We start from the raw sequence: 23,948 nt of genomic DNA on the forward strand, positions 1-23,948 counted from the left end.
CCTGTACCTGTCTAAAGTTCTATAGTCACACGAGCCAGAACCAGCCGGGCTGGAAGTTAATGACCTGTACTCCAGTGAAAGGATGGATACTATCCCTTGCCTTTCTGTAGATGTGAGGAAGGAACCTTGAGCCAGGTGGTACAACCTGAACACAAATCTGCCCCAAACCTATCTTAATTTCCATGTTGGGAATGTTCTACACACCTTATGGTGACGGGGGTGAAAAGGAGCATTGTAGTGACATTGTCTAAGAAGGCAGAAAGAATGGCAGCAATGAGACAAAGCATGATGATCATGGTCCACACTCTTCCTCGAGAAAGTTGGTATGCCTAGGATGTACATACAGGAAGGAACAAGCCAGAATCAGTAATTCATACATTAGAAGCTATGTTTTCACTAATGACCCTAAGATATCGGGACCAAAATAAATTCTCATTCAGAATTTGCAGTTTTGTTGAAGAAGTTATTTTTTAAAAGAAATTTTCAATCCCAAAACTAAAGTAAAGGTCAGCACCAGCCTTTACATTAGTAGAGTATGCCAAGGTCTCCTCGCCCACCAGGTCATGGCACGATCTCCCCTCACTATGCATGGAAGGGTCAGTCCAAATCTTCAGACCTGCTGTGTGTCCAGGGTTTCAGTTAAAATGCAAAGCCCAACCACAATGAGTTACCATTTCACACCTGTTCGAATTTTTGTTTTAAAAGATAAAAGATAACAGGGCTGGCGATATGTGTCAGTGGTAGATTGTTTGGTTAGCATGCGTGAGGTCCAAGGTTCAATCCCTGGCACCAAATAAACCAGGTGTGGTGGCTCAGGTCTGTCATGCCAGCAGTGGGGAGATGGAAGTAGGCCATCCTCAGCAACACAGTGAGTTGGAGGCCAGGCTGTATTAAATGAAGCCCTGTTTAAAAACAGAGAGGAGGCAGGGGTGAAAGAGAAAAGGCATGGGAAAAGATTAAGGGAAAGGAATCCTCCCAGACTGATGGAAAATCACTATGGAAAATAGTGCAGAGTTTCTAAACTAAAAAGAGAACTGTGGGAAGCAAATGTACATAGTAAAGAGACAGACACCTGCACCATGTTTATTAGAGAACTCTTCTCAGATATGGGACCCACCTAAGTGTTTGTCAGCAGATGAAGACAACATGGTCATAAACACCAGGAAATACTGTTCACCCATGCAATCTTCACATTTTCAACAACGGTTTAACATAATGTAATAATGGCTGGAGAGCATTGTTTCAAGTATGCTAAGCCAGGCACACACATACAAATGCCAGATGACTCCATTTCTATATGGAATCCAAGAAAACTGATCCCATAGAAGCAAAGAGTGAGGATAGAGGCTACAAGGTTGGGAGGGAGAGAATAGAGAGATTTCAGTTAACTACTACACAGGCAGGGTGACTACATTTAACGTAGTATATATTTCAAAATAACTTAAAAAGTGAATTTCAAGCCAGGTGTGGTGGCTTACACCTTTAACCCCAGCACTTGGAGGCTGAGGCAGGCAGATCTCTGTGAGTTGAGGCCAGCCTGGTCTACATAGAGAGTTCCAGGACAGCCAGGGCTATGTAGAGAGACCCTGTCTCAAAAACAAAAACAAAAGGAAAAAGTAAGCCGGGCGGTGGTGGCGCATGCCTTTAATCCCAGCACTCGGGAGGCAGAGCCAGGCAGATCTCTGTGAGTTTGAGGCCAGCCTGGGCTACCAAGTGAGTTCCAGGGAAGGCACAAAGCTACACAGAGAAACCCTGTCTCAAAAAATAAAAAAAAAAAAAAAAGGAAAAAGTAAATTTCAAATATGTCCACCATAAAATATGATATGTAAGGATAGGCTAGTTGGCTTGATTTAATCATGACACATTGTGTGTATGTACATTGAAATATATTATACTCCCCAAACATATACAATTACCATTTGTAAATCAAATAATAATAATTACAAGTTTAAAAAACTAAGACCTTTAAGGAGTTAGCATGTTAGCCCAGTGATGGAACATGTGCTGAGCATATTGTTCAATCCTCAGCATAAGTAAATAAATACAGTCTATATGAGATTAAAACAACATCAACAAAAAATGGCTTTCCCAAATTTAAAAACCAGGACTGTATATGTCTAGAAAGTGAGCATTGAAGTTGTGTCCCCAAATGCAATCAGAAGCTGGTGGCCTGAAATATGCAGACTCTTAAGTGTAAAGCACATTTTGATGTGTAGCCCTAACCAGCCATTTCAAACGCTGTTGCACAAATGTTCAGGGAGAGCACTATTTGCCTTGAGCTCCCTCTTCATTTAAATGTGGAGAAGCTGGACATGTTGTGCTGACTCATGCTTAGCACGGCAATTATACCCAGGCTTCTGGAGGCCATTCTGAAAGGAGGATGGAATTTTAAATATTTTAATTTACTAAATGTATAATATTAGAATAATAAATAGTATTATTCAGTTAGTGAATGTTATTATTGGTTACATTTGTACTTACATTGCTTTGATTATATATAAATAAGTATTTTTATGCTCATTATTTATTTATTTAGTGTATGACCATCAAATTCCGCCTACCTTTACAGCACAGTAATCAAAAAATCCCGTTTCTGAAAATATGGCTACTAAGATCATCTATAAGAGAAAGAGAAAAAGTAGGTAGCAAGATTTGTTTTTTTGTTTTTTAGCAGAATAGCATATTGGAGCAAGTCATAAAGACCCCATCATGAGTTCGAGCTCTGGTTCCTGACAGCTGCCTCAAGAGCAGCTTTGTCTCCTTAGATGTCTGTCACTTCGGTTATCCACCTGTCCAGAGCCGGGCAGCAGTGGCGCATCCCTTTAATCCCAGCACTCAGGAGGCAGAGGCAGCAGATCTCTGTGAGTTCAGCCTGGTCTACAGAGCAAGTTAGCCACATGTCCATCACTTCAGTGATCCACATACAAACTCCCTGAGCAGAACCTCTTACACATGGCTTTGCATATATATATTTCTACCCTGGGTGTTGTTCTAAGACACGTTATCAACCCATCTAACCCTAACAACAAACGTAAAGTGTTGTCTTTACTCGTTTTATAGACCAAAGAGACAGATGACTTAACCAGTCTTGAAGCTAGAAAAAGGGAAGGCCATGGGCCAGCAGGTGGGCTTTGGACCTAATTGCCCCCCATGAACAGCACTGAGACATTTAATAGCTTTAAATAAATAGCTTTTAAGCTGTATCAAATTTGGGGTTTTAACAAAATGAAACTGATTTTTTTTTTCTCACAAATTTGATGACATGGACAAGATGGACCATTGGTACAACTGAAATGACTGACCTCCAGTCCTATGCGCTCTTAGAATGCTTACCTGTGTTTCTACCTATGACAAGTGATGAAAACAGCCATCCCCTGGACTGACAGAAATAATGCCCCATTTAGTCTGTGTTTAAGTAACCAGAAATTCCAGCAAGCCTGAACTTGCTAGAACGTTTCCTATTTTACAAGAAATAGAGTAACATTCCATTTCTTCTGTTTTTTTCTTTTCTTTTTTTTTTTTTAAGTTGTAGATATTTAATATGGCTCCCTTTTTTTTTTTTTTTTTTATTTAGATGCTTAAACCCAATCTTCTTCCCAGGGCCAACACAGAAGTTGGTTCCTCCATGAAGTTCAAGAGGCGCCCAGCCCCGCCTCCCTCCCCTCCACATTACTACGTGTTGAATTTGGAACGAGAAAGTGCAGGTTCAAGCCCTCAGTAAAGTGTGCCTGATCTCCCGTCCTGCATTTCAAGTTTCTCACTTCACCTCTGGATGTTCTCTCCCTTGTGAGGCTGCTGTGAGAATTCGATAAAACTATATGAAGTAGTTGGAAGACCGTAGACCCAATACACCTTTCAAATAAGCTGTATGAAACAAAACTGCTCCCAAATCAGTTTTGACTGAGCACTGCCCTTGTCTAGAGCAGCTTCCTAACTCAGCAGGGCCCCGTGGGGCTGTGTGAAGCAGGCAGTACCTCATGAGAACATAAGTAGACAGATGTGGGGGACCATGTGTGGTCTTCTCTTATCATGGGAGCTATTCTCTCATTGTCTGATAGAACAGAGACTAGGGTGAGCAACCCCAGGAAACAAGTCAGGTAAAACAAGACCCGTTTTGTGCACTAGCCCTATAGTACCAAAAGCAGAGAATATCTAAGTGTCTGCTGGAGCAATTTTAATTGAGAAAAAGAAATATCAGGCCATTTTTTTATAGGCTGGATTCGGTCCCTCCTCCTCAAAATTTGTATGTTGAACTACTAACTCCCTGTACCTCAAAATGTGGCTGCACTTGGGATAGGACTTTTAAGAGTTGCAATGAGATTGTTAGGGTGGTCCCTAACTGAATATGACAGCTGGCTTTCTAAGAGGATGGGATTAGGACACGGGCACATGGAGAGAAGACAGCCAAGGAGGAGACTCAGTAGAGGCCAGGCCCGCTGACAGTGTGATCTCAGACTTCAACCTCTTTAGCTGTGGGAAATCAATTTTCATTCATCAGGCTACCATATGTGTCATGCTTTGTTACTGCAGTTCTAGGAAATTACTACACCATTTGCTTAACTTTTGTAAAAATAGTATATTATAGACTTCTGGTGTGACTCATTCATTTCTATCCAGATGACCAAGCCCTAGTCATTTCTCAGCATCCAACACAGCTACTGGCTCTTCCCTGAAACCTGAGTTCAGAGCCCTTCTCCACCTTTCCATTCAGAGAGGATGGCAGCTCTGACTCCCTTTGAAGCCTAGAGTGGATGCCAGCAAAAAGATGAGGCTGCCTGGTGACTTCTACCAAGCGAGCCTCCTGGCATGGCGCAGATGAAGCCTCACAGAACCCGTCTAGAGAATGACCCAAGAACACATACATGACCATTCCCACTTTTGTCCAGGGCCTCGTTCAAAGTTAGCCAACTTACAACTCATCCTACGCTAATCCTCTCTGAGTTTATCTTTCCTTCCTAGAAGCTGACCTAGTCATGCTCCTCAAAGCTTAACAGCATGATAAACTGACGAGCACTAGGACTAATACTCAGGGAATTTTTCTTTATATAATTAAAATCACTTTCCCAAACCCTGAAATTGTTCTGTAGTTCATGTATTTGAAGTATGTCCATTTTTTAATCTTAAGGGTAATAACTCAAAAAATTGCTAACTTTTGTAAATAACGATGCTACTTCATTGTTCAACAAGCCTTAGTTAACGAGCCAGAGCCCCAGTCATTCCCTCCGCCTTGGAGGAATGAGCTAGACCTGCACTAATACTTCTCAATCAAGCCCTAACCCTCAAGAGATATGCCATCTTGACTATAATGATAGGATCAGCAACCATGGAGTAGTGAAGGACCCAGACTTGGAGCCACATCCTGCTGGGAGAACTGTAATTACCATGCCAAACAGCAGAGCCAGAGTCTCAAAATCAATCCACTCCACCACGTGGGTCAGGCTGGGTCTCTGTAATCAAAGCACAAATTTGCCAATTAATTCTGTGCATCAGCCTACTGACGAAAGCTCAGAAAATGGGCTGCCCTTAGTGCAAACCCACACTTTGGGCCAAAGTTGGAAACACTCCATCCACTTCCCTTTGAAATTGGATTATATCATTGCTGAATAACACTCATGACCCAGTGCATCTGTCACATCAAAAGTATTCATGGAAAAAAAAAAGGGGGGGGAATGTAACCCTGCTCCTGGGAGCTCTAGGAAGATTATTGCCTGAATTATTGCTTGAATTGCAGGTTTGGCCTGCATATGTCTTCCTCGGTGGAGTGGTATGACTGACAGCTGTCTATTCCACTCTTAAGTGCCACTAGCACAAAGTGTAAAGTGAGGGACTGCCAGATCCCAGCCTGCTGGGAGGGGGCAACTCACTGAGTCACCCGGGGGTTCTCAATGCACGTGCCTGCTAGGTGACATAAGAACAATTTTCCAAATGAAAGATTATTTGAACCATGCTTATGAGAACAAGAGCATGACTCAGAGATTTGGAGACAATCCCACTCCAGCCCAGACAGCACCCCAAACCCACAGACTGCATCCAGCTCAAACAGCCCCCTCTTTCCCATGCTAGCAGTTTCAATCTCCCGAAGTCAGTTCCCTGAAGTCAATACAACCAATACGAGTCGTGCATGTCCTAGTTTACCCATCCACACAGCCTGGCAGAATTGGGCCTCAGTCCCCACAGCAGGATTAAAAGCCTAAGCCTGTGAGAAAAGATTGCTTGCTGATGAAAGCCCCAGTCAGGTTTATTCTGAAATAACCCTGTCCCTTCCATGGACATGCCTAACATGCATGATGCCCTGGATTCCATTCTAAGTACGACAAGAAACAAGTTTTCTTGTCTAAATTTTAGAATTTGGGACTATTTTACCTTTCAGTTTAACATCTATTTATGGCAAACCCAGCCAAGGAAAAGTTCACATTCTTACAACTGCTTTCCGACTAGTTCTACAAAGCCATTTTAAGTGAAGAAAACACCACGCAATAACTAATTCAATACACTTCCCTATGTAAATATTTAAATGAGTCATATGAGAGGGGGTGGCGAATGACCGGTCAATAGTCTTTAGGGAAAAAAATGCACCAAATTCTAAATCTGCTTTCAAATCCAGTTCTATGTGTGTGCGGCTTCGCGAGTGGGAGCATCAACCCTCCAACAACGCTCTCTTCCTTTCCTAAGAATACTCAGGCTCCCTCATTGCCCTTCATGTATTCCTCATGTCCCTGTCAAGTGGACACTATTATTTACATACAGGCATCTCTAGGGCCTGCAAGACCACAAGGCAGAACCCCAGCCCCATAAAGTCTACCTCCATGTCTCCTAGGTGACCACTAGATCTACTTCTGAGACCTCTCTTGGAACCAAATGGAAACTAACACTACATAGCTGAGTGTGTGTTTATATCCAGTGACAACTTTTTAAACCAAGCTTTTCAGTTCATGCCTCTATGGATCATGGGCAAAACACGTGGGAACATCATATAAAAGAATTTAAAAACAATTAATACACCCTGGAGTTTCCATGGGTCTGGCATTGTATCTAGTGGTAAGCCAGTAAATCAAACACAGCAACTTACATCTCCAACCACAGCCAATGCTGTTAATGCTGCAAGAGCTCCCAACATGGCTGCCAGGGTCCGGTGAACAATCTGGAAAGAAACACACAAAAAGCCTGTATTGGTGTCAGTGGCCCCTGTGCCATTGTATACCACACCATCCAAATGAAGAGCATCTCAAGGGACTTGGTATCTCGGCAGCCCATAGAGACCCATGGCCGCCAGCAGTCTACATTCTAGGAAAGTAGCTTTCATTTCCAGAACAATCGAAAGTATGCTCAAGGAAGTCTGTGGTAAAGCGCTGTTAATCATTTCCCATGTTCTCTTTGGGCAACTGAACCTTCAGTTTAAGAATATAAATCAGCCCTTTTCAATTTCTGAGACCACAGTTAAGTCAGCACACAGACAAATGCCTAATCCAGTTGAGATGCCAGCATATTTGCAAAAGGATCTTTTCTATTTAGTTATAATCTGGTGGACATGGAATTTCTAATGTCAAATATGTTGGAAAATATGCACCCATGTACACTGCCACCCAGTGCAAAATGGTAAAGGAACTGTGGAAGAGAGTCCGGCTGCACTTCATTAAACGTAAGTTTACTTACCATATAATTTACAATGCTACTAGGAATCTACTGAACATACATGAAAACATGTATCACATAAAGGCATGAATGTTCTGAAAAACATTTTTCAAAATAAACCAAATCTGGAGGTATCCATTGGTCTGTTTGTTCGACTAGATTCCAAGTTCATTTTCAATTTTATACTTGCCTTTCTTTAATATTTGGTGTTCAGATTTTTAAGAGTTAGTACATTTATTACTTTTTATTTTTTATTATTATTATTATTATTATTATTATTATTATTACTTTGGTTTTGGTTTTTTCCAAGACAAGGTTTCTCTGTGTAGCCCTGGCTATCCTGGAACTCACTTTGTAGATCGGTCAGGCCCAAACTCAAAGATCTGCCCGCCTCTGCGTCCTGAGTGCTCCACCACACCCAGCACTCTATTTGTTTTAAATAGAAAAGCACCTAAAATCTAACACAATACTACCGAATTGTAATGATTGCTTTCATTTGTACTCTGTTCTCAGTTTCAACTGATGACACACATTAACTCTTCTTCCTTATTTGATGCGTAAGCCCTAGGCAGTGAGCTGGGAAAAATTCCTCCTCGGCTTTCAAATTGGGAGAGCAAACCTAAAGTTGAACAGGCTGGGAAACAGAAGCAGCAGGCTCCTTTTTCTACCTTACAGTGTAAAGACAGTTCTAACTAATCTCATTTAACTGACAACATGACCACTCCACGGTATGGGTAAAGGGGAGAACTGTAGATGTGAGAGAAAGAACAGCCAGAGGCATCTGGAAGAGTCCAGAGCAGAGAGAGTAGATAGGAGATTGGACATGGCCAGCAGAATGGACCTGGCCATGAAGAAGCAGGAGTGGGGGTCAGGGCACAGATAGAGAAGGGGGGGTAGAGGGGATAACATAGCTGAAATGACAGGCTTATAATGAGAATGAGTAGCTGGGGAGAGCAAAGCCGTGAACTGGGGGAGTTTAGGGTATGAGAGGAGGTGAAAAGAGCTAGGATTCTGAAAAGAACATGGACTCCAAAATCTGTAACAGGTATTTGTGATACTGAGGGAGACTGGAGGCCAGCATGTGCTTTGGTATGCTAATAGACATTCGTCCCTTCTGCCTTTTAGAATTAGTGGAAATGGAGCTTCCTTGGGACCTAACAAATCTGTGTTCCCACCCAGCCCATGCACACTCAAATTGGCTCCAGAATAAACTATTTTTTATTCTCTTTAAAGTGAGTGCTACGGTATTTGTTCGCTTACTTGCTTGCTTGTTTTTGCACCCACCGTTATGGTGCCGTAATGTGGGGTGGTTCCAAGAATGACCCACTTTTCCCTGAAGGAATCATTTGGGTGAGTCCAAGCCAACAGGTTGTCATTTCCTCAAGAGGGTTGTTTGTAAGCTCTTGAGACACTGCGGGGGGGGGGGGGGGGGGGGGGGACACACAACAGGATGACCTCCCTTGGTTTTACCAACTGTCCATTTGTTAATTCTGATCTGCTTAATTAAGGATCCTCATTTGGAAGCTTCCTTTTTGGGTCTGCTTCTGAAGTATTGGAAGGATTTGGGTCTAGACATTCGGCTCACTTTCTTTGCTGTGGACTCTCTACAAGCATTTGGCTGTTGTCTGTTTGGAGAACTCTGACAGCACTTCGGTTTCTGGCTTTGTCTTTGGTGTTGTATCAGGACCGCTCACGAAGATCAGAGAAAGAGGAGAACCACTCTCAACAGCAGACCGGCCTTTAATCAGAACAGTGAAGGGCTGAGGTCTGTATGTGCGAGTGGAGACTGCGCTCCCGAGGTGCAGGAGCCTTGGAGGTTTACGGGGCAGAAAAGGGAGCTTTGGGGTGGAAGACTCCTGCGGATCTGTTCCCCTGCAGTGTCGAAGTGGTAAATCCCAATGGAGGTCAGTCTGTTCTTATCAGGGTCCTGCAGCAGTTACCAGAGGGTCAGCTTTCCTGTCTGGAGTTTCTCTGCTCACTTGAGGCTTTTAGGTCATCAACCCTTCATTGGGGATTTTTGCCTTTGGAATATGTTGATTTATTACTATTTGGCTTTTGTTCCCTGACACCAGTTCTGTGGTTTTCTGCTGCTTCAGAGATCTTACCAAGGCTTTAGCTTAAGGATTTTATGAGAACCCGATTGTCTGGTCCAAAGCGTACCCCACTCCCCCACAAAAGGGCAGGCCCACAGGACTCTTTTCCCATTGTTCTGGCTCCATTAACACATACCTGCAGCTGCATATCGAAGTCCATGTCATTCCCCAGGCCTCCAGCCTCCCTCAGTCCCTACTCACAAGTTCTTGTTATACATTTTTAAAGTCTACACTAAACTCCTCAGGCTTCCCTCCTCCAGATGCTGGTTTGCTCTTTTTATAACAGCAAGGTTTTCCTCCTGCCTGGCTATTCACTGCTTTGCTATTCTCATGATCTCTCTCTCTCTGTCTCTCTCTGTCTCTCTCTGTCTCTCTCTCTCTCTCTCTGTCTCTCTCTGTCTCTCTGTCTCTCTCTCTCTCTCTGTCTCTGTCTCTCTCTGTCTCTCTCTCTCTCTCTCTCTCTCTGTCTCTCTCTCTCTCTCTCTCTCTCTCTCTCTCTCTCTCTCTCTCTCTCTCTCTCTCTTACTGTTCTCCCTCCTCTTTGCAGATAGCCCTGATCATATCCAGTCAGCTTTTTTTTTTCTGTCTACTCTGGATTCTCTCTCTCTTATTCATAGTAAAACCTTCCCCTAACCATACCATGGAGCAGTCATATTGGCAGTTTCTTCACATTGACTTCTTGAATACAATGATGATAGACTTCAAAGATAAGAGGCACTTGCTCCCCCTGACCCAAAAGGGGGCTCATACACTCCACAATGTGCAAGGACCTTATAAGGAAACCCAGAAAACATACCCTGTTCCTGGGTGAGAAGGAACTCTATTGGCTCTCCTGAGAAGACATGCATGGGGGGGATTGGTCACCTGCTGGGGATGCTGGGAATGTGTTGCTCTGATTGATTGACAGGAAGTATAGTGTAGGCGGGATAAGGAGAAAGGAGAATTCTGGGAGGTGGAAGGCTGAGGCAAGGAGATGCTGCCAGCTGCCACAAGGAGAATCATGATGTAAGATACCGGTAAGCCATGAACCACATGGCAAGGTATAGATTTATAGAAATGGGTTAATTTAAGATATAAGAACTAGATAGCAAGAAGCCTGCCATGGCCATACAGTTTATAAGTAATATAAGCCTCTGTGTGTTTACTTGGGGGACGCAAGTGGGAGAGATCTGTCCCGACTGCCAGCAGGCCGGGACACAGAAAAACTTCAGCTACAGTCACCTGGTGTCACAAGTAAAATCATGTTTATTTAAATATGGAAGATCACCCTGAAACTCAATGAGTGAAGTTGGCATGGCTGGGGACAGAGAAAGTCCATCCAAAAAGCAGCACACAATTCTAATCCAAAACATACCTCCCCTAGCTAACGTAGATGGCAAGTTTCTCAGCAGAAAGAAAAGACAGAATAAGGAACAAGGGTTCCAAAGAGGAAGACTGTTTGAAAATGAGCAACATCTAGAAATAAGGTGTGAATGTTTTATCTTGTATTTAGAAGAACAAGAGAACTAACTGAAGATAACCTAGTTTTAGGGTTCCCTCAGTAGGGAACTTTTACTACCTCCAAACAGTTTTGTCTTTCATGTTTAACCAAGTACTAGGCAGTTAAATTTTTAAAGATCTTGATTAAAATGAAAAATGATCTGTTTCAAATAATTGATTAAAATGGTAATTTGTAATAAGAGCTCTACAAAAACTACATATGAGTTCAAATGAGATGCTAAAAATAAGGAATTAATTTTTTTGAAAAATTTGGAGTTTATATCAAAACTAAAGACAAATTCAAAAAAGTAATACCCTACTTGTTGGAACATGGCCCAAGAATGGAGTTGTATGAGGAGAATTCTGAGTGCTTGCGAGAACACGCCAAGAAAACAAGACAAGAGTGTTGGGATCTCATTTTCTTCTTGGAATATGTTTTCCTGCTCCTCCCAGGTGTAGCAGATAGGAGTGAGTTTATTTTAGATTATTCATTACAACCGTTTATTATTAACCGTTTTTATGTCTCTGTGGGGAAAAAACTGTTTTTGCCATGTGTAGCTTGTCCTTGTGATTGTACACTTTACTTTTGTGATTCTTCTTAAACCCCAGAGTATAAATTGTCTGATGCTCTGAATAAAGTTGGCTATTGCATGAGAGTTTAGTCTGCCTCGTTTTTTGGGCTCCATTCTCGCAGGCCTCACCTCCTCTAGAGCAGTAAACATACTTTCATCTCCTTCTCTGGCCCTGCCTTGTCATTCTTTGTCAGCTACCTGTCTTATATTGTCCCTTGAGTAGACTTTTTTCTTTTGACTTTCATGCTTACATTAAAATGTCCTTACTATGCAAACTATTCCTAAAATTTCCTTCAACTCTAAAGCCAGGAATCTCAGTTTGGCCTGAGTGGAAGTCTCTAGCACTTAACGGAACTCCTGGGGCTGTAAAAGAGAACCAAATGAAGCTTTGTCTGTGTCCCCCCTCACAACATTCCTGGGGACTCACACTGAGACCCATCTTTAAGCACTGACTTTCCCTGTCTGTCTGATCTATCCTGTTAAACATGGCTTCCATGTTACCTGAGGTTTCTTTTTCTGACCAGAGACCCACTAAATGTCTGAGAGCCTCAGACCCAAAAAATATACATTTCCTAGACCCATCCATACTCTGCTCCTGGGTCATATGCACATGGCTTTTCTGGAGGTATCATCATAAAACCTGATCCCCCATATTTCCTAAGCCAATTTCTTACCTCCAGAAAAGCAGCCGGAGACATAGTGGAAAAACCCTTTTTCCTCAGCTACTTAGTGAGTGGCGGGCATCTTTAGTCTACTACACACAGACTTCACCTTTTGATATTTTGTTACTAAGGCTTTCTTACATCTTAAAGAGATAGAGATTTAAACTTTCTACTTTTTCCCCAAAATTAGGTATACCTAGACTTCATGTATTGTGTCATGTGTTATCTATGATAACTTTTTTCATGTTTTGGGTTGTTTTCATATGTTGTTTGTATCAAAAAATTTTAAACAAACTGTGGTCACTTGGTTTTTTAATTCTATTGTGTGTGAAAATAATAATAATAATTACTATTATTATTGTAATCTCAATTAAAATTCATGTGCAAATTTACAAATTTGAGAATTGTGATAATGTATTAAAAGGCCTGATAAATACATAGTACCTTATAAACTTGAGTACTCTAAAACACCTTAGACCCTATGAAAATTATATCTTTAGGCCTATAAATATTTTATAAACTCTCAAAATACTAGTTGTTTGTATAAAACAACATTCATTACAGTCATAAGATAAAGATTTCATTAGACTATGAAATATAGTTGTATGCATAGATTTTGATAGACTTCCTTCCAAAATCAGGTTATAGCACATACATACACACACACACAATTTTATTTATATAATAGACATGAGTAACATAAATTTTCAAAATAGTCTTAATATAAAACTTAAATGTGAGATTTTTTATTAAGGCTGACTATAGGTAAATTAATATATATGATAACTAATGATCTCTATGTTGTTTCCTTTTTACAATAAGGATTATAGACAATATAAACCTAACAAACAATAGCATTCAAAATTTTGGTTTATAAAAATGTATCTTATGTATGTGTGTATGTATATACTCATACATATATTCATATACATATACGTACTTACATGGTCTGTGTATGTGTGATTATGAGGTTTTGGTTTTGGTTTTATTTAGGCTTTTTGAGACAGGGTTTCTGTGTGTAGCTCTGGCTGTCCTGGATCTCACTCTGTAGACCAAGCTGGCTTCAAAATCATAGAGATTCACCTGCTTCTGCCTCACAGAGCTGAGATCAAGGATATGCACCACCACACCCTGGCAATTATGTAGGGTTTCTTTAAATGTAACTTACTCATTACCAAGTGCCAAAGAAAGAAGCCACAGCACTTACCGACTTATCTACTGGAGCTTTCCAAAAACCAAGGGTCTGTTCATTATCCCATCGCAAACCCAAACATCATCACCAAGCTTACTTGGACTAAAGTTCTCTCAACTCTTTTCTCCTCTGTAAGGCAATGTCTCTCAATATGCATGCTGGCTTACAAAGCAGGTCACACAGATCATCTCTGTGGTCCTCAGTGCATGCTGAGAACATGTGGATGCAGCTGTTCCTCAGAAATCCTGAAGAGTCCTACCTGTATGTGTCAATAGAGAAACCTGATCTTCCCATTAAAATAAAATAAAAACTAGGCATGCAGTTAGGTGGTAGAGCATAGGATTAGCATGCACAAGACAAGACTCCAGAGCATATATGACTAGCTGCTGGTATTACATAATAAAGCCTTTTAAATTGAGCTGTCCAGTAAGAAAATGAATTCAAAGATTAAAAGAGCCAGAGGTAATATTTTAAGAGCCAGAGACTAGAGAGTCTTGGACAAAACAATTTCTTCTGGACATGACAGGACCATCAGATTCAGGCACTTACAGCAGTTGTGGCTGCCTGCCCAAGATCAAGCCAGTCAACATTCCATCATGGGTGCGGGAGGGATGGACACGGGAGCTCCCACCACTAAATGAGACACAACTGACAGTTGATGGCTTCCGGCGGAAAGAGTCAGTTTTCTTTAAGGATGTGATTTCTGGTAGGTTGGCCATGCTCACATGGATGTGCTACCCATGGCATGGGCAGCACTAATTAGATTGATGTTTCATTTGTTTTAGAGAGAGAGAGAGGAGGAGGGCATTAAGTTAGGAGGGAGTATCTGAGATGACATGAAAATACAAATATATATACACAATAGGATTTTAGTCTGCTGTAAACAAAAGATATATTACAAACTTCAGGAAAATGAATGAATCTGGAAAGCATAATATCAGGGAGGGTAATGTCAGGTCCAAAGGAAACTCCACTCCCCCAATGGTGCCCCTCCCCCTCCACATTTCCTCATCACTGTCAGAAGGGACAAACGGCTATCTGTGGTGCCCATGAGCATACCAAAGCCCATGCCGTCTCCAGGCTCCCTCAGAATCACAAGTTCCTATGGCTCCTCTCCGCTCTTCTCACCCATCCCCTACCCAAAGCTCTTCAGCTCATGGGCTTCCCTCCCCAGCTTCTCATTCCCTTATAACCCTACTAATTCAGATATGCTCTCTCTCCTTTTTGTCTTCCTTCTTAGTCCCCTCCCCCTCTCTCTCGGTCTCCTTTACCCACACTCTCTTTGTCTTTCTCTCTAACACACACACACACACACACACACACCCCTCATCACCTGGTCCAGTCTGCTGGCCATGTCCAACTGTCTCTCTCTGCTCTGGATTCTCCCAGATGCCTCTGGCTGTTCTCTCTCTCAAATCTACAATAAAAATCTTCCTTTAAACCACACCTTGAAGCAGTCATGTCCTCAGTTTATACAGGTAAGAGTCAGCAGCCAGGGCTGAGCAGTGAGCCACATGTGGTTGGGGGTGGGTGGGTTGCAGGAGCCTACACTTGATTTCATCATTTCTCATTTTAAAAATAATCAACTGTTTCTCAAATCAGGTTTTTCCTGTGTGTACATGAGGGAGAAAAGATAAAAGAGGACAGTTAGGATGTGACAAGAGATTAAATTCCAAAGCAGTGTGAGGACATGAAGCTAATGAATGCTCAGAAACCTCTTTGTGCTTGTGTTAACATTTTTGTTCAACCTGGTAAAGCATGTTTTCAGGATGGATAGCCTATCTGCTACCTTTTATTATGGTTCCAAGACAAGCTGCATTCCTCTAGTTTTTAATTTTTTATTTTCCCATAATCGCCTGTAGACCATTTCTTAATTTTTTTAAAGTAGAGATACAAATTGTATATACCAGGTAAAAATAAGAGGCAAACCCTATGTGATCTTGCTTATAAACAATGTACACATTTATTGACTGTCTTGTGATGTTTCCATCCATATGTACTCTGTGATGTTCATGTCTCCCTGTCTATTATATCTGTCTGCTAGATAGATACGTCTATTCCTCAAGCACTTTGCATTTCTTGGTCTTCAAAACACCTCAAAGCTAGGAGTGGTGACTTACGACTTTAATTCCACTTCTTGAGAGGCAGAGGCCAGCAGGTCTCTGTGAGTGCAAAGCCATCCTGGTCTACATAGCAAGTTCTAAGACAACTATGGCTGCAGAGTTAAATCCTGTCCCAAAAAGGAAAGAGAAAGAAAGTACCCCCAAATCCTTCCTTCTGCTCTTTGAAATATTTTCACGGCCCACCATCACCCCGTGCATGTTTTCACAGTCCACCACCACCCCATGCATGTTTTCACAGTCCACCATCACCCTGTGCATGTTTTTACAGTCCACCATCACCCTGTGTGTGTTTTCACAGCCCACCATCACCCCGTGCATGTTTTCACAGCCCACCATCACCCTGTGCATGTTTTCACAGTCCACCATCACCCCATGCATGTTTTCACAGCCCACCACCACCCCGTGCATGTTTTCACAGCCCACCATCACCCTGTGCATGTTTTCACAGCCCACCACCACCCCGTGCATGTTTTCACAGCCCACCATCACCCCGTGCATGTTTTCACAGCCCACCATCACCCCGTGCATGTTTTCACAGCCCACCATCACCTGTTGTGCACCTTGTACCAGAACTATTTTCTCCAATCAACATCTCCCCATCTCCCCACTTCTTTCCTCTCCCCAGGCTCTGGTAACCACTAACTACACAACACTGTCAACCTTTTTCTGTTCCTCTTATGAGGGAGCTCACTGGAGAACTTGCCTCTTTCTGTGTCTTGCTTCTTTCACTTCATGTAATGATCTCCAGTTCCACCCATGTTGTTGCAAAGGAGAGAATTCCATTTATTTTATGGGTGAGTAGTATTCCATTGTGTCTGTGTTCCACGGGTTTTGCCCACTTATCAACTAGTGGACATTTAAATTATTTCCATTTCTTAGCAGAGGGCATGAGGATACAGACGGCTCTGATTTTGTGTTCAAAAGGCATTACATAGAATTATTCCAATTGATCAAAAGTGCCTCTTAATGCACTTGACATTAAAAGCCTGTGGAAGCCTCACAAAAGATAAGAATTTAAACATTTTCTGTAATTTTGTGGAGTCTTCACATCAGTGCACTTAACGCAGAAGTCTCAGACCACTTTAGAGACAGCTTTTGTGAGCTCCAATTTCCCCCTGTATTTTTCTATGTCTGTTACGGAGTACAGACACCCAAGATGACCCTCAAAACCCATAATGAAACACTAGTGTTCTCAATGAGCTCACAGAGTTGATCCTCACAGGATGCAAGATAATGCAGGGGAAATGGTTTTGGTTGTTTTTAGTTATTCTGGAAGCTGTATGTCTCACAACTTTGAATGCTAATCATCAGGCCTCCATTAGCATGAGCCATCCCTTCCGCTGACATGTACTGCAATGGACTTCAAAGGTGGTAAGTAAATTCTTTAATCGCACAGCCTGTAATCTAGGTCCCAGCTCCTTAAACTGTGAATCTCAAACCCACATGGAGTTGTGTAACAGAATGTGACAGTTGGTAACAAGAAAAGGCAGCTTCTGAACACACAACAAACAAAAAATTCAAAACCAAGATCGAATGAGCCTGAGGTGTGTCTGTCAGTGCAAGGCTGTGTTGTATGAAGTGTTGTCACACGATGCCTGTTGAGGCAGCCCAGCCAGCCTTGCTACTACTGCAGGCTACAGACTGCCGTGCTTTAACTGTATGTAAGTGTTCCATGCTTACAGAAACAATTGCTTCCCTACAGAATGCAAAGGTATTATGTTAATACTGTCACTCCTCAGTGTGTAAGAATCAAATTAGAAAATCTTTGGAGCTCGTAGTATTAGAGTGTTTGATTTTGAAAATTGTTCAAGTTGCTGACCTAACTTTCACTTTAAAAGTCAAATACATTTTGACTTGGGATTAGGACAAAATTTCAAGCCATGTCTGAAATGGCCCTAAATTTATTTATTTCTACCATCTTGTACCATATACTTTTTGTGAAGCATCGTTCTCAGCATTGATCAATATAAAATCAAAGTATGGACAGATTCTGAAAAGCATTGAGGATACTCCTCATCTTGCAGTTTCAAATAGTCATCCAAGATTTAATTTTTATGTAAGTGATAAGCAACTCTATCTTGTTAGTATAGACATTTGCTAATGTCTTTAAAATTATATTATACAGAAGAACTGTTTTTGAAATAAATTTGTTTATGATTCATTGCCTGTAAATGCTTGATTTGCAAACCAATTTTATGCACCTGTATTCATAGAGTTGTGTGAAAATTCCTTTGGTGAAAACAGATTGTAAGCAGGAAAGAGTTCAAGAAGCTCAGATCTAAGTAACGACTTATAGGTCCATGTTCTATGATCTGCTCTATAAATAGACGCCGCATGCTGGCTACTATGATAACATGAGCCTACAGCAATCCAAGCAGAAGCAACAGGGAAGAGAATAGGAAAGCGAATATTATCAAATATAGATCAAGTTGCTTATTTCAAATCACATCAGTGTTCAGACCCTAATCCTCACCCTTACTTGGAACCAGTTTTTTTTCTGGCCTCTGCTGTTATTTATTTATTAAGCGGTACAGTGTTATTCATTAAGCAGTCCTGTTTACTGTGCAAGAAAAGCCACGAGGTTCAACAGAACCCACTCTAAGAGTTTATTAAGGGGAAGGAACAGAAGGTGATGCTTAGGCCTATGGAAAGTTCGTGTAGGAAGAGAGAGGAGGGATAGATGGAACCTGCTTTTTATAGGTTCCCCCTGCACATGCGCATGTGGGCTTACGTAGCTATGCCATGCATGCGCATAGATTGCGTGATCACGCTGCTCCCAAATGACGTGATCAGATTACGTAGAACATAAGGCCCTGGGATGACTAAGCCTACTGCTTGGCTACTGGACAGCGCATGTGCGGTCATGTAGCTGGAGAGTGGCTATGAATTCCAACATCTGCCTCACCCCATCTTCAGACATGAACCAGGGCTAAGGGACTTTCTGTGACATCTGGCCTTAAAACTGCCTTGTGGAGCTGCAGCAACCTTTGGCTGTTGAAATGTCAAGTCTCGTGGCAAACAGATAAAATGCGGTGTGCTCCAGCAATCCTGAGTCTTTTAACTTGTTAGCAGTTTTAATCTAACACAGGACTCCACAGTGCAGAAGCCGCCAGTGGTCCTGGAGAATCACAGGTGAAGAGTGCCTCTCCCTATTCAAGTGTGTGTCCCCTCTGCTAGTGGGCATATGCTCTTCAGTGTTCTTGAAAACCCAGCTTCTGGCTAAAATCGTCTTTCAAGGCCCATCAGGAAGCTGGGTGTGGTACTCACATTTGTAATATCAGCCCCCTTGGATGTCTAAGGCTGGAGATTCACACTGAGTTCCTGGTATCCTGGCTACACAGTGAGTTCCAGGCAGTCTGGTCTACATAATGAGTTCTAGGCAACTTGGTCTACACACTGAGTTCCAGTCATCCTGGGCTACACAGTGAAACATTGTCTCATTCTCTCTCTTCCCAAAGATGGGATGAATGGGTGCAAGAATGGAGAACTGCATGTCCTTCTGATGAAATAAATCAGAGGATTCCTTTCTCTGGTACACTGGAGCAGGATATAAGCACTAGTCAAGACTGATAAATACTACTAGGTGCTAATGGTGTTGAGGTTGTTAGTTTTGTGGAGGTTTAGTTAAATCTTTAAACATCTTTTTTAATATTTTCTGCAAACGATTAGAGCTGTCAAGAGTGGCCATGTGGTAGTTAGTCCCTTCCTTGTGCCTGGCAGTCTGGAGTGGGGAGCAGTTAATCCAGCAGTCACTTTCCTGGCCCCTGGCCGCACTGACACAGCCCGGCAGCCCAGCGTTTTTATACACCTCATAAGCACTCTGAGGACACTTTAGCAGTTGCGGAGGACCTACTACCACCACACCTGGAGACACACTTCGGTTGTAAGCATTCCAGACAACCTGGTTCTACTAGAATTTGGGATGTGGGAGACAGGAGAATCGGGAGTTCAAGGTAATCCTCAGCTGCAAAGTGAGGTCAAGAGCAGCCTGCTACATGAACTTTTTTCTCAAAAAGAAAGAAGGGAGGGAAAAAGGGAGGGAGAGAGGAAGGAAGGGCTCTAAGCAAGACCAGCCTTGGTCAACTCTAGCTGATCCTGTTTGCCCTGCACTGAGATAAATGCACACACAGGCATTCATTTACATAACTGTCTTCTGTGATTGGTGCAAACACTCTTGTCACACCCATTCTCTGGGTGCTTCACTCAATTCTCAAGGCAGCTGGAAGACCCTTCAGTGTTGTGTGCCTCCTGGTGTTGCATCATGAGGCCAAATGAGAGGTTTCTCCCAAATGGCCTTTCCAGAACTCCTTTCGATGTTCACCGTTAGAAGGTCAGGCTAAACTTGGGCCATGAAGAGGCGGATGTAGCCACAGCCGTAAGGGCAGTGGTAGAAGTGACAACAGCAGTAATGTTAACTTGACAGCTGCTGAAGTCCAGAGAGCAGCCATGATGAAATCAAGGAGCAGAGGCAGCAGGAATAGCAGGGGCTGAGAGAGTTAGGGCAATGGTAAGAGAGGGCGGTGCGCCGAGGAAACAAGGAAAGAAGGCTGTGAAGGGGCGGAGAAGAGAAAATGTGGCCTGATCACTAAAAGCATTCTCAGGAGTGGCCACGCACGAAGGGCTGAAGGCTTGAGAACCATACCGTGAGCCACTGTTAGGGGCTGAGGGTCCTGACAGGGCAAGGCCTGAAAGCCACAGCTCTGGCTATCCGAGACTCTAACGCTGCTGTCGAACGGGGGTCCCAGAATCCAAGTCTCATTTGAGAACAACACTGGTTGCTTGCTACTGTCTGCTGCTGACACTGGCTACTGTTGAAAGCTGAGGACTGCAGTAGCTGCGAAGTCCCAAGGATGCCAGGGATTACAGCCTTAGCAGTACGTCTCTATCTACCTCACACAGAGCCATAAACCTCTCCTAAAGCCTTTAAGTGCTGTCAAATGCCTTTAGTTGTTGAGAGCCATACCAAACCAAGCTTTCTCAGAGGCCCTGATGAGAGGACAAAAGGAACCTAGTTCTGTGTCCTTGCCCAGGGGCAGACTTGGCAAGGACCAGTCTGGGGCTGGGGCCAGGGCCTCAAAGATATTAAGGTTCCTGTGAATTTATCCTCCCCCCCCCAGCCCCCACCAAAGAGACTTGAGTTATCAAGGCCATATGCTCAGTCTCTGACACCTTGGAGATGTTCTGTATCTCCTCGTGCAACATTCGCTTTATGCTGACTTCATCCTGTTTCTCACCTTAAAACTGTATATGAAATGCTGTACTTCTTAAAACTTACTTGGCATAAGTCTTAGCTTATGTGAGACCTCCCAGTCCCAAATTTTCCTGTCTTCTTATACTCTCATCTCTTGGTCTTCATTCCCCCTTAGGACCCTGTCACTAAAAAACAACCCACTGGTCCAGATCATTTAACCTTAGAGATTAGATCTGTAAACCTATAAATCTGTTAGTACAATACCTAGGCTTGGACACACAAAAATCTAAACCATCAGCACTGGAAGAGCATCTCCTCACCTACTACAGTGTGTACCCTAGTGCAAAAGGACCCTAAACGGTTAGTAATAACAGTGCTTTTCTGAGAGCTGCAGGCCTCACATGTATTACCCAAGGGGTAATATCAGCCCTGCTGAAGCCATAAGTACAGCCCCAACAAATGCTGAGGGTGGATGCTGTGGAATAATCCTCTTATACACTGTAAAGATTTATCACTAGAATTGGTTTAATAAAACACTGATTGGCCAGTAGCCAGGCAGGAAGTGTAAGTGGGGCAACCAAACTAAGAATGATGGGAAGAAGAAGAATAGAGTCAGAGAGTCACCAGCAACTGCAGAGAAGCAAGATGAGAATGTCATACTGAGAAAAGGTACCAAGCCACATGGCTAAACATAGATAAGAGTTATGGGTTAATTTAAATGTAAGAGTTAGCTAGTAACAAGTCTGAGCTATCAGTCAAGCATTCGTAATTAGTATAAGCCTCTGAGTGATTATTTGGGACCGGGCAGTTGGGAAATGTCAGATTACAGGTGGATAGAGTTGAAGGTGCCGTGTATCCATTTTCATGTCCCCATAGCATTTGCCTTTATTTGAAAACAGCTCTGTAGACTTACACCCTGCCTCACATGCAAAGCAGATCAAGCAGAGCCTGGAAAGTTACAACAAAGTCAACAGTAAGCCACTGAGAGACACTGGCTAATATACTAAAACATAAAGTGGTCCAAAGCAGAGTGCTACTGAGGTTTTTTAAAAAAAAAGACCTCAAATAACTAATGGAAGAAATAAGATAATAATATGACTTCTACATTATAAAGACATTGGCAGGGAGTCACCTGTTACACTAAAGATGTGCCTAAGGAGCTTGGGTAATTGAACCATAGGTATGAGTTCATGTTGGAATATAGAGCTGTGAGGAACTGGGAGTGAATTCTGGAAAACTGAACTGTAGGGTATTGGGTGTAGGGACAGTGGGGGATTAGAGTGGTGTCTGAAATGTAAGATTCTAAGGTCAAATGCTGGAACATGGAACTATGAGGGACTGGCGTGCTCAGTTCTAGAACATGGGACTCTGAGGAACAACGGGGTTTGGCTACTGGAACGTGCAATTGTGAGGGAGTGGGGGCAGAGTATAGCACAAATCTGTGAGGGGTTGGGGTAGACACAGACCGTACTATAAGGGATTGAGTTTGGAACATGGAGGAATGAGTGGCTGCTGGGACTGTGAGGGATTGATGATAGGCTCTGGAATATGTGACTGAGAGAAATCTGGGCATTTTCTGGAATCCAGAGATATATGGTATGCATACAGGTTCTGAAACACGAGTCTGGGTGGGATTGAGGTAGGCTCTGGATCATGGAGCTCTAAAAGACTAAGTGAATGCTAGAACACTGATCTGTTAGAGATTACGGTTGACACATGGGCAGCAGAATGTTGGAGATCGAACTGTAAAGGAATAGGGTGGGCGCTGGAACATGGAGTTGTGAATAACTGAGGATACAAGCTGGAGCACATAGCTGTGAGGGATACTGATGGGTTCTACAACATGGAGCTGTGAGGGATAATGATGGGTTCTAAAACATGGAGCTGTGAGAGATATTGGTGGGTGCTAGAATATGGAGCTGTGAGGGATATTAGTGGGTGCTAGAATATGGAGCTGTGAGAGGTACTGGTGGATTGTAGACCATGGAACTGTAAAGGCTGAGAGGAAGGTTCCAGAACCTGTTAATGAATGGGCAGTTTCATTAACAATTGCCTCTGAGGTGTGAGGTTGCCCCATAAGACCTCCCTGCAGAGCCTACCACCTCCCTCTCTCCTTCCCAGGGTGGTGATGTGTTGTAATGAGTAGCCTCAATTGAGATGTGTAGGAATGGTAGAGAACGCCCACGGTAGGTTGTTGTGTCTGACCTTCATGCTGTAATCAGCTCCTAGACCTGAGGTAAGAGGCTTTAAAGGGCAAAAAGCTATTACGGAATAGAGCTGATGTGAGGAAATTATCATGGGAGGACCTAGTATATGTCCCTGATGTCCTTCTCCTGGCCTTATCTCTCCAAAGCACTTGCATTGGGTTGCAGCCACATGGAATGCCCAGTCCACTGTGTCTGTCACTTCTTCTGGAGGCTACTTCTCTGGCCTGTGTGTGCTGTCATGTTTTGATCTTTGTGCTTGATGATCTCTGTGATTTATCTGATAGGTCCCATAATAAGACTCCTCACATGCTGTATACAACAGAGAACAAGTATTCTAAAATTCAATATTTTTTAGGTTCTTCCCTCCAAAATCTAAGTTAATTCTCTTTGCCTGGCTACTATTTTGTAGAATCACAGATCCTGGAGTTTTTATGGACTACAAGAAATGATCTGGTACAGTTGTTGAACACACAGAAACTTCTGGCTGTGGTTTCCGAGCTGAAGATCTGAAACCATGCAGACAAGGTCACACAATTATAAACTGTAGACAGGAGAGTGTTCCCAGGTCAACCACACTACAGACTCCAGTTTTTCACTAAGTAACCCTGTGTCACCTGAGAGGAGAGATTGTATAGGTCATCAAAAGGAAAAACTCGGGAGAACTGTGTCCCAGAATCTCTCAGTACTAAGTTCATGGGGTACAAAGTCCTATTACATATCAGAAAGGTCTCAATGAAAGCTCAGCTACAGAGCTGAATCAAAGAATGCATAGCTACGACCCTAGCTGTGGGGATTCA

The 23,948-nt window shown here is 42.7% G+C and overlaps 1 protein-coding gene across 1 annotated transcript in view; it reads right to left on the reverse strand.

Annotated features, from left to right (window-relative positions):
* The window catches only part of Oca2 (OCA2 melanosomal transmembrane protein), a 294,501-nt gene that overhangs the window by 208,702 nt on the left and 61,851 nt on the right, over positions 1–23,948 (reverse strand). Inside the window, exons 9-12 of the mRNA XM_059273674.1 lie at positions 7,070–7,141; positions 5,382–5,447; positions 2,562–2,618; positions 205–329 (exon numbers count right to left, since the gene is read on the reverse strand). Coding sequence (XP_059129657.1) covers positions 205–329; positions 2,562–2,618; positions 5,382–5,447; positions 7,070–7,141 — 320 coding nt within the window. The remainder of the gene's footprint in view (positions 1–204; positions 330–2,561; positions 2,619–5,381; positions 5,448–7,069; positions 7,142–23,948) is intronic.

This window comes from Peromyscus eremicus, chromosome 1, assembly GCF_949786415.1.
Source record: "Peromyscus eremicus chromosome 1, PerEre_H2_v1, whole genome shotgun sequence".
Lineage (NCBI taxonomy): Eukaryota > Metazoa > Chordata > Mammalia > Rodentia > Cricetidae > Peromyscus > Peromyscus eremicus.